Consider the following 11,941-nt stretch of genomic DNA (forward strand, 5'->3'; position numbering starts at 1 on the left):
TCCAGTTCCCTGTAGGCAAGTAATAGCAGAAAGCCATTGGTGCTGACTGCAGTGCTGTTGGCAGTCTCAGCAGAGGGGCTCAGGATTGAATGAACACGTAAAGTGTCACTAGGGTTGGCTCTTCCAGGTCAGGGTTAAGGCATGTTACTGATTGTTGTTACCCTGCTGCTGCACCTGTTCTGTGGATTAATAGAACAGTTCAGCCTTCAGAGCTGTCAGTCCTGTCACCTTTCACAAGCCTTAAATACACACACAGACAAAACCTTTGAAAAGAGGCTGGAGATGATAGAAACCTTTAAAGCTACTGTACCGTATTGACACACATACACTTGACTGTAATATGTACCACAGTGCTTTGTGACATGCTTTGGTTAGTTAATTATTACTAAAACAAATTAGAAAAATATTTTTCCACTTCAGCCGCTAGCTGGCTTTCACAGATGGTGGTGAGTGCAGAAATGTATGAAGCTTGGCAGGTTTGCTTTGTCGGGGTTTGTGCAAACAAATTCATGGCCATGAAAAACACCTCACGGACCGTGAAATCTGGTCTTTTGTGTGCTTTTACCCTATACTATACAGATTTCACAGGGGAGACCAGTGTGTCTCAAATTGGGGGTCCTGACCCAAAAGGGAGTTGCGGGGGGAGGGGGGGTGTCACAGTACTGCCACCCTTACTTCTGCACTGCTTTCAGAGCTATACAGCCAAAGAGCAGCGGCTGCTGGCCGGATCCCCAGCTCTGAAGGCAGCACCCTGCCAGCAGCAGTGCAGAAATAAGGGTGGCAATACCACACCATGCCACCCTTACTTACTTCTGCACTGGTGCCGTCAGAGCTGGGCGGCCGGAGAGCGGTGGCTGCTGACTGAGGGCCCAGCTCTGCAAGCAGCAGTGCAGAAGTAAGGGTGGCCACACCATACCATGCCAGCCTAACTTCCGTGCTGCTGCTGGCGGCGGCACTGCCTTCAGAGCCAGGATCCCGGCCAGCAGCCGCCGCCCTCCAGCCGCCCAGCTCTGAAGGCAGTGCCACCACCAGCAGCAGTTCAGAAGTAGGGGTAGCAGGACCACAACTCCCCTGCCCTACAATAACCTTGTGACGCCCCCCCCCACACACACACACATACAGCTGCTTTTTGGGTCAGGACCCCTACAACTACAACACTGTGAAAGTTCAGACATAAATAGCTGAAATCATGAAATTTATTATTTTTAAAATCCCATGACTGTGAAATTTACCAAATGGACTGTGAATTTGGTAGGGCCATAAGTATAACTTCCTGGATAAATCTATGGAGCAGATTATATGCAGAGTTCAAAATGTGGAAGACGAAGTTGGTGTTTCCTTAAAGGTGTCAGCTATTAGTTCCCAGCCTCATGGTGACTCCTTTATACCATATACACAACACTTGAAGAAATGATGGCTCGTGAAGTGGCTAAAAAACTGGAGGAGACCCAAGTGCAGTTTTTCACAGGTGTCCCATGGGACCAAAGAGACTTTCCTGAGTGGGCCCCAGGCCAGAAGACATTTGGCTGGTGATGCGAATGCACAGGCCAATGGAGATGGAATGGCCCATGTGAAGAGCAGCTCAGATACCTGTTACTATGTGTCTGCAGACATTGGTGGCTAGAAAACCACAATGTTGTTGGACTAAGGATCTGAAGTAAATCTGATTCATGTTAAACACCCTGTACTGAGAGGGAATAAAATTTGTACTGCAGGAGTTGAATTGGAGTAGAATCATCACCTACTGCAGACAACAGGAAAAATCCAGCTCCTTCTGAACTTGGGGTGTCTTCATAGTAAATTGACTTTGGCTGTGGTCACTAATATTTCTAGCACTCTTGGGAGTGGATTACACCCAGCATCATAAAAACTTGTTGGATATTCATAGAACTCGCTTGTCCCTGGCCAATATTCAGATACCCCTACTGTGAGTAGGAGGAAGTGTGGACTCCAGGTGTGTTGTTTTATATTCAAGTAAATCCACTTGTCTTAATAATAATTCATTGCTAATTACTTGACAACAGACTTTATTAGATACATAGTTAACATACATACAGACCATCTTAACTCACATGATAAATCTAACAAAACAAAACAAACAGCCTCCTCCCACTATCAGTTCACACACCCTGAAGATTCTACTAATTTTTTAAGCCAAAGTTGACACCACATCTCCTTTCTTTTCTTTGTTTTTAGCACAAATTTATTCATCGATATACATCCACCTTAACAACTGTAACAGATCTCCTTTGACACAATAACCATCTAATGTCTGTGTTATTGAAGTTGTTCTTATTAATCTATAATGATAGGAACTGTGCTCAGAAAGCCCCTGTAACAAAAGAGGTAGTACCTCAATCTTATAGTGTCATAATAGAGACATGCACTATCATTTACTTTCAAATGATAGTTTGTGATCTTCTAGCAAACTAATTCTTTTGATACAAATTTGACTCATATTTGTATTTATTCCTTTCCTTATAGCTGCCTGGGAAAAAACATCATGTTTCTAATGTTTTCTGTTAAATAACAACTGTACAGGTGATAAACCTTGTTATAATGGCGATGTTCTATACTTTAATGACACCAAATATAAATTAGTGCTCATTTCTTCAGCTTTTGTTAGTCATCTTTTTACTATTTTAACACTTTCTACTTACCCATTAGATTGTGGATAGCCTGGATTTGATGTAATATGTTTGAACTCATATGCTACGGCAAAATCTTTAAACTCTTGACTGTGAAATTGAGGTCAATCATCAGCCATTACCATATTGGGAATGTCATGCCTTGAAAAAACTGATTTAATTTTACTAATGACATGTGTTTTCTAGTATAGATATTTCAGGAAAATGTGAAAAATAACCAACAACTCTAACATATGCATGTCCTTTATATTCAAATAAATCCTAGAAGCTGGGAATGGATGACAGTAGATGGATCACTCAATGATTGCCTGTTCTATTCACTCCCTTTTAAGCACCTGGCAAAAGACAGGATACTGGCTAGATGGACCATTGGTATGACCCAGTATGGCTGTTCTTATGTTCTTAAAACTACTGTGGACTACTTTGAATAGATGTCATAGATCTTGACATTTCTATATTTTTGACATATGCCACATTATTTTATATAGTCCTCTATGTTTGGATTCATTTGTTGCAAAATCAGAACCTATTTTGCTCTATGTTTTTACATATTTCTATGACTAAATATCCCTCATGTATGCATTTCAATATCTCTGCTGTTAACCCTAAAAGAATTACTACTCTATTACCTTTAAACAGAATTTCTTCAACTACTGATAAGTCTTGAATAAATTGATTATATAGCTTTGGTATATTATATCCTTTTTCAATAGCTGTGCTCCACACTGGGGAGCAACTCTTAGGACCTTAGAGGTGCTTCCACCATACCTACAGGGGGAGAGAAGGAACGGCTCCCTGTGGTGGCTCAGAATTAAGTTGTGGTGAAGTCAGGTCATCATGCAATAGTACCCCTAAGGATAAAAGACTGCTTCGGTGAACCTGTAAGAATGTTTGAAGCTACCAATATTGAGTCAGGTTTGTTGTTTAGCAGAACTCTGTTTCCAGCTGGACCAAAGGAGGAGTTCTGGGTAAGAGCAATTAATGGACTGACCAGGAAATGTAGCTAGTGAAAAATCAGATGATGGGGACAGTGTCCAATGTAGCTAGTGTCTCAAGGCCTCTCACAGGGGCAGAGGTCAAGACCGTGAAGCAGCCCTGTCATAAAAAGAGCTAGGGGTTGACTTGGCAGAAGCAGCTGTAGGAGGCAATGAAAAGAAGTGTTTTGAACAGCTGCTCTTACAATGTGCTAGTGTGTTCTCTAGGAATAATGAAGAACTTGGCATGTGTGATTGGTTGCAACATCGGATGGTTTTCCTATGGGGTAGGTCCCATGTCATATTCCCCTTCTGTATCGGGTTACAGTGAAAGAGAAGCTAAAATCACATTCTGGAGTATGGCCTGATTGAACAATGTATTTCACCATAGGCATCCCCAACTGTAGTTGTAAAAAAAACCTAACGGAAACTGGAGGATATGCAATTGACTATAGGAGTCTTAATTCACAGGCAGTTCACGATACATACCTACTTCCCCACATTGGATAAAATGTCTGGAGCAGAATATTTTAGTAATTTTGTATTGGTATCTGGATACTATCTAATTAAAGTGGCACTTGAGGATCGAGAAAAAAACTGCCTTTGTGACACCCTGTGGACTGTTTCAATTCACAGAATGCCTTTCAGACTCATGGATGCACCAAGTATGTTTCAGAGGGTAGTAAATGGCCTAATCCAAGTTTTGAGAACTGAAGACATCCTCACATATTTAGATGACTTCATTTGTTTCCATAAAACATGGGAGGGACATCTGGTAGGAATGTGAAGTATTCTAAAGCTTTTTAAGGAGTCAGGGTTTAAAGTTTCAGGAAACAAATGTTAGTTTGCAAGGAATCTCGTCACCTTCTTCAGGACATATAGTTTATAAAGATGAGTTGGAACCCTAATCCTAGAAATTGAACATTATAAAGGACTAGAAGGCTCCCACAAACCTGGAAGAGGTACAGTGGTTTCTCAGCCTCTGTGGATTCTACAGGAGATTTGTAAAAAAAAATTTGCAGAGCAGGCAGTGCTGTTATACAAATTAATGAAGAGCAAGATTGTCTGGATGGATTAACACCAAAAAGTGTTTGAGTCACTGAATTTAACCATTCTGTGCTTAAATTCACAGATCAATCCTTCCCATTCACGGCAACCTGTGCTGCATCAAAGGTTGCTGTCAGATTTGCATTTGAACAAATTGAGCTTGATTGGCACAGAGTGGTGTCTTTTGGGGATCACAAGTTAAATGAGAGGGAAGCCAAGTATTCAGCTACAGAACTGGAGAGTCTAGTTATTGTGGAGGCACAGAATTCAGTGTAAACACGCCACAATGCCCTGAAGTGGCTCCTTACAAAGCACAACCCAAAGGATGTCTGTGGAGATGGATTCACAAACTGTCTGAATATACTTTCACAGTTCACCATATATCTGGAAAGCAAATGTGGGTGCAGTTGCTCTCAGCCAGGTTTGGGCAGCGAGAATAAACTCAGCCAGGTCTTGTGAGGATATCTATCAAGAACAATCGAAGGACCCTGAGTTCCGTTCTGTGCACCAACAGATCTACTGAAGGAAACCTAGCCTGTGGAGGGTCAACTCAGTTCAGGAATGATTATCCATTGATCCAGCTACCAACTTGCTGAAATATTATGGTAACAGGATTCTCTTGTCAGCAAGCTTACAGAGAATGGTGCTGGAGTGTCTTCATGCTAACAAAGCATCAGGCTGCCTGGGTTATGAAAAGACATTGAGCTGGTATCAGACAGATTTTTTTGGTTGGGCTTGGCTGCTGATGTGAAGGACTGGGAACTTTCCTGTCTTACCTGTCAAGGAAGGAAAGTGCCGACAAGAAGAGGTAGAACTCCTTTTTGAGGAAGTGCCCCAACCTAGTAAGCTCTGGGAGTTCACACAGATTGACTTGAAACGCCCTCTACCTGAAACACCAGCTGTAAATCAGTATTTGCTGGTAGCACACGACATCTTTTCAAAGTATGTGGTAGCACAACCACGGAAGGAGAAAAGGACTGAGACAGTTAGAGATGCATTGACAAAACCTGGAGGGTTGCAGTTTGGCCCCCAGAGGCTGCATTCACAGTGATCAGGTGAAGGAATTTGAATCATTGGTTGTAGCACAAGGTTTGCCAACAACTCCAGATAACCAAGGTGCTGTCCAGTGTTGCCCACCTGCCAAGTAATAAGGAAGTAGAAAGAATAAACTTCACTTTGTTTTATGCTTGGAGTCTCAGTCAGTGGAAAGACCAGCAAGACTGGGATTCAAAGTCACCTGTTGTCACCATTGCAGATAACATCAATCAGTACTCAGCTAGACATTATTCTCCTGATGAGATTATTTTTGGACTCCACAAAACCACGCTTCTCTGTGACTTGATGTGCAGGCGGCAATAACTGCCACGGTCCTCTGCACCTATCCAGGTAGGTAATGTGACTGAGTCATATATCAGGGACCTGAGGACAGCATTCCAGAAGGTGGAGGGACAGATGAGCCAGAAGTGAGCATGCCAAGCACAAAATACCAGGAAAAAGGAAAATAAAATGCCCATCCAGGAAGGAGAGAAGGTATGGCTATGTAACTGTAAAAAGCAACCTGGAACAAAGACCAAACTTACTCCTTTTTGAAGGAGTGATTAAGAAACTAAATCGCTTGCGAATACAAAAACAAGAGCTCGCCCCTTTGTAGTGCAACAAGAACTGGTGCACAGATTCATTGAAAGAAAGGTGAGGGCAAACACTAGGGATGTTCAACAGCTATACAAGAGAGATGCAAAAGAGGATTTGGTGGTATTCCAATCCCGAGCAGATGCCTGTGGCTTGTAATGGGAGACTGGTTGTAGAGGATGAATTAGGCTACACAGCCTTGTGAGAGGACGCAGCTATATTGACTCTGGCCGTTAGGCCACACAGCCCTGCGAGAGAGGGTAGCCATATTGACTCTGGCCATCAGGCCACATGATCCTGCGACAGAGGGCAGCCCAATTGACTTGGCCATCAGGCCAAGGCCATCAGAGAGGGCAGCCTGATTGACTCTAGCCATTAGGCTATACCACCCTGAGACGGGCCTGATTAACTCTGGCCACTAGGCTATACCACCCTGAGGCTAATGCTGGTCAAGTGGACTTAGCCATAGGGCTATAAAACCATTTCCCTGCACCTAAAGGGAGAATGGGGGTGCACTTGTCCCCTGAGAGTGCTATGTTGTTATCTTAGTGTTAAACTGAGATTGTGTACAATATAAATATGTCATGTGGGCTAGAAAAATGCATCACGTGGGCTGATTTTTCTTAGAGACTGGAAATTTGACACCCCTGCTGTAGATTTGCTTATAAATCCACTGGGCCAAATTTATCTATGTTATAGCCATGCAACCTGGTTGAATTCAATGGAGTTGCACAGGTGTAGCTGAAAGCAAAATTTGACCCATTGAATTCACTAGAGCTGGACAAATGACCCAGACAATCTGCTTTCTGCTTCCATCTCCCACACTCCTAAGGGAAAATGCCTTGATCCACCCTGTTTGGTGAGCCATTAAACCCTGATTCAGTGAAGTACTGATTTATTGGTCTTTTCCCAGGGAGACTACACAGTGAGCATGATCAGGAGGCCTTACTTCCCCTCACTCCCTGTTGTTACTGTCTTTCCTTGTTTGCTGGTTTGCATTGTCCTCGTGGAGCTAATTTTCACAAATTCCAGGCAATCACAATAGATCGATAAATCCACACAAAATAGCAGTCCATTCTCCTGTCTGAGTACAACAGCAAAGAAGACAAACACATTCTAGCAGGTTTTATAGACAACATGATTGGCTTTCACCTACTCTTCCTTTAACACATTTTTCCAGAGCTACAAGAAAGAGATTTTAGTATGTACAGTAAGTTCACAAAGAGCACTTTTCAAGCTACATGTAGGAGAAAAGGAATATTTTTAGCACTAAAATAAAAAGTAGTTAGCCTGAAAAATAAGGAAGTCACGGAGAGCTACTCTAGCTTCTGGTTAAAGTCTAGCTTAACAAGGAGTATAAAACCATGACTAAAATATTCATACTCCATCATAGCCCTAAAATGTAATGGAATTGTGAGTTTATTCATCTTTGCTAATGATGCAGAAGGGTGAAAGAAGTCCTAAACAATGAATAATAATGCAGGAACTCAGATTGTAGAATCAATATGTCAGATCAGTAGAGCTAAGCTTCCTTATAATGCCTCTGTTCCAGTGCAATAGAGCTTACCTTCTGAATTATATATGTATTGACATAATTACATAAATATTGACTTTGCTTTCTATAAGGCCTTTTTCAGTCTCAGTGTAATTACAATGTCAATATGTATTGCATGTAATAACATTGAATTTAGACTTGTTAATTTTGACTGATAGTGGCATGCCACAGGTTATTATATAGGATAAGACAGTTAGTCCAGAAGTATGCACACAAAATGGAAAGCAAATGACAATGCTGTTATCGCTGAATGTGTCTCCAGACCCTTCTACTTATGATTATTGAACCAGGTACTGGAGGTATAATGGATGACTGTAATATCCTTGTTTCATATTCTGGCAGGGAGGAAAAAAACTTCTTATATATGTTCCTAAAGTTCAGAAACATTCAACCAGAAGCTGAATAAGGGTCTGTTTTGTTTACAGTTTGTCTTAGAACGTGACTTTTTGTTGTGATGTCCATTTTTCTCCATGCGAAAATGGAGGCCCTAAAATTCTCCATCATTTACACCTTCTTTTCATCTAAATTCTGGATTCACACACCTGAAAGTTCTAATAAAATTATTTCCATCTTCTTTCAAATTTAAGATGTGAGTAGTTGACTTCTGGGTACTCCTGGGACTCACAAACTATTCACTTCAGTCTGAGAATATTTGCTTAGCTATAATTCTATAATAACTGCTCTGTCCAGTACTGGTAGGGCTGTGAATTACTTTCAAGGATAAATTGCCATATAGAGTGGCATGTGTTTCTAGATGCAATTACGCAGAGTTTTGAATTTGGCAGTAACAAAGAATTAGAAACCAAACTGTGACAGTCTGTGTGCTCTGTATATTTAAATTTGTTCTAGCTGTATCATGTTGCCAGTCATGGGAAAGCGTGCATCATCCTGTATTTTCTTATTTGTCTCAGCAGGGATGCCAGACAAGACAAACCTCAGTGACGTAAAGCAAATCCATCAAACAGACGGTGACAGCACTTTAGACACAACTGGAGCAGGATGTACAGGAACGGTTGCTTATATGACATTTACGCTGATTAGTGGGGTAACATTACTTCTCAATCTTTGGTAAATGTGCAGCTCTATCTTGATATAAGCATCTCATTGCAGTCTGTTTGTTCTCCCGCACAAGCCTGGAATAAGAGATTGAATGTAACCATATTTATGGTAGCCTGATCCTAGGTCGAGATATTGACAAAATTGTTTGCTTGTGTAATATATTTTGTAGGGTTTTTTAACACCTGTATAATTAACCAAAATCATATTTCTTTTTAGAATATTATGTTACAGATATAATACCAGTATGTTGAACTTGCTGAACTCTGAACTACTTTTAAAAAAGAGAAACCCAATTTAACTTCTCAGCATTTTTGTACTTGAAAATTCTGTCTCCTTTCTGTTTACAGAAAAATGTCCCTTACAAGTCTTAAAAACTAGAATTTGTACATTGCATGAGTAAATGGGTGAAATTTTAAGCCTAAACTATTTTCTGTGAAAAATAAAGGTTACACACCACTAAAACACTTTAAGAATTTATGTTAGTTTTGGTCAATTGTTCATGCCTTAAAACAAACAAATGCCAAAAAAGTCAAAATGTTTCATTTTGCCCTTTGCAAAACAAAACATTTAGATTTTTTTCATTCAGACTGACTACCTGTTTTGAAATTTCCTTCAAATTTATTTAAAAAAAAATCAAAATTCAAAATCAAAATGAAATATTTTGTTTTGGGTACAACAAAACGTTTGACCCCAAAATCATTTGCACAGTTCTACTGACAAAAAGAAATACATATTATAAACAGATAAAACTAATTTGCGAGGGGTTTCTTTTAATACATCAGGAAAATTAGATATTATGCAATACTTGTGGGTGTGTAGGTACACATGATTCCATCTTGGCCAGAGATAACAGCAAATTCTCATGCCATATGGAGATGATGGAATCTGGAATGTTGTATAGTACTGAATGTGTATTGTGTAGTTCTGTTACCAGTCACTAATTACATGTTCATATTTGATTATCTTAATTGTGACTGATTCATATCCCATTGTATCCAGAATGTCTTCAAAAATATTATCTTGTTTCCTTCCTTTGCAAATATATATATTTAGAACTGTATGCACATACTGTACTTAGAAGTCTTCCTCGTCTGTAAAAATACATTTTATATTAGACTATATAGAGAATATAAAGACGGATATAGAAATATTGTGGTTCCTAAATGAATATCATACAGGTAAACAGAAACTGTGTTTAAAAAAACCCAGCCCAACATTGCTAAAAGCAGCTGAATGCCCAGGCGTCATTAGTAGACATACCAGCCTATGTGTACATTTAGTCTGCCTACTGTTCCATCTAGTCCAGCATACTGTCTCTAAGAGTGGCCAGTACCAGATGCTTCAGAGGAAATTGAAAGAAATCCCAGAGTAAGCAGTTCAGAAATAACCTCTCCATAGGGAAAGATTTCTACTAATATCCATTAGTTTAAAGCTGACTTACACCTGGAAGCACTTTTTCTATTCCAAACTGTGGTTGTTGCTGCTCTTTTAATCCTTACTACTGTGACTGGAGCAGGTATAATTTTCAAAAACACCTCAGAAATCCATTTTCAAGTAGTTTGCGCCCTTAGGAAGTTTTGAACATTTTACCCATTGTCCATGTAAACATCCAGCCCTTTTCTGAATCCTGCTAAACTAAGGCCCAGTTATATCTCGTGGTTTTGCAGAGTGGATTTTTTAAAATAATCTTTTTGTATTTAAAAAAACAAACGAGGAGTCTTTGTGACACCTTAGAGACTAACAAATTTATTTGCGCATAAGCTTTCGTGGGCTAGAACCCACTTCACGGCCACCACTCTGAAACCTGTTTTTGTATTTTGTAACTTGTGAAACTTAAACTGAGGATGCTAAAAATACCATCCCTGTACGTAGATAATCCATATATTATTATAGCACTGGGTATCAAGACCATTAGACAGTGCATACTGGAGTGTCTCACTACAAGTGAGAAGTTGGTGAGCAGTAGGTGTGAGACAGGTTTATGGAGCAGCTATTTTTAGACAAGAAGAGGATGGTATGGGAAATTGCATTATTTATTTGTATCACAATATACTACAACAACAAAATTTAAATAGATGGACACATTTTACAAAATGTCTGACGGCCTTACTTAGTAAAAGTTCAGCTATTTTTCTTGAACTTTTTTTTAAAAATCACCTTTAAATGGAGTTGCCATTTGAAAGAAAGAATTAAAATGCACTATTTCTCATGCAACATGAGAAGTGTTTTCCTAGCACTTGAATAAATATTTAAGGTGTCATCTTTCCTGAGTGTCGTCACTGAAGTTGGTTCGGGTGCATTTACTTCTTTAGGAAGCAGGTAGTGTTGGTGTTTTCAAATGCCACGTAATAAAAGATGAATCATAACTGCAGCCACATAACAGGTAGCGATAAATATATAATACTCTTTTTTTCTGAATATGCCAAATTTAATGTTAACAATTCCATAGCACCTCTTTAGAAGTATAGATTAAAAAGTAGAAGAAACAACTCTTGAGAGTTAGATGGTTGCTTTGTTTTATTTTTAAAGTGCTGTTTTACTTTGCAAATCACTATGTAAAAGTATCTTCTTACTCAGCAGATCCTGCACTGTGTGTTCAGAATCATATCTGCTGAAAATGGTAAAAAAAAGTGTTTTACTACTTATATTATACTACTGCTAGAGAGGCAATGTAGCTCTGGAACAAGGAGCTGAGTTCTATTCTTGCTTGCAAATCTTTTACACTTTATTAACATAATTCCAATTACAGACTCTTCATACTGGTGATGCGTGAGCCAAAAAGAGCCCAGCTTGACTTTCAGATCTGATTCTGAGTTTGCATGCCTGGCACTGAAACAAAAAAAAAATTTTTTTAATTTAGAAACGGAACATACTTGATGAGGAAATTGGAAAGAGAGAACATGTAGCACCCGATGAAGCCATTTTTACAAAATCATGTTTCAGAGAACAATCACACCTTAAAGAGTAGATTGCTATAGACAGCTATGCATTGGTAAAAACATTATTTTTAATGTTTAAACTGTATTTTC

General features: G+C 39.6%; 1 protein-coding gene across 1 annotated transcript in view; it reads left to right on the forward strand.

Annotated features, from left to right (window-relative positions):
• Positions 1-9,088, forward strand: part of GPC5 (glypican 5) — a gene marked incomplete at its 5' end in the record, with an annotated part of 1,121,527 nt that extends 1,112,439 nt beyond the window's left edge. The window contains one exon of the mRNA XM_084617294.1: positions 8,768-9,088. Coding sequence (XP_084473420.1) covers positions 8,768-8,925 — 158 coding nt within the window. The 3' untranslated portion in view covers positions 8,926-9,088. The remainder of the gene's footprint in view (positions 1-8,767) is intronic.
• Positions 9,089-11,941: the final 2,853 nt, after the last annotated feature.

This window comes from Lepidochelys olivacea (genome assembly GCF_965140295.1).
Source record: "Lepidochelys olivacea isolate rLepOli2 genome assembly, chromosome: 1".
NCBI lineage: Eukaryota > Metazoa > Chordata > Testudines > Cheloniidae > Lepidochelys > Lepidochelys olivacea.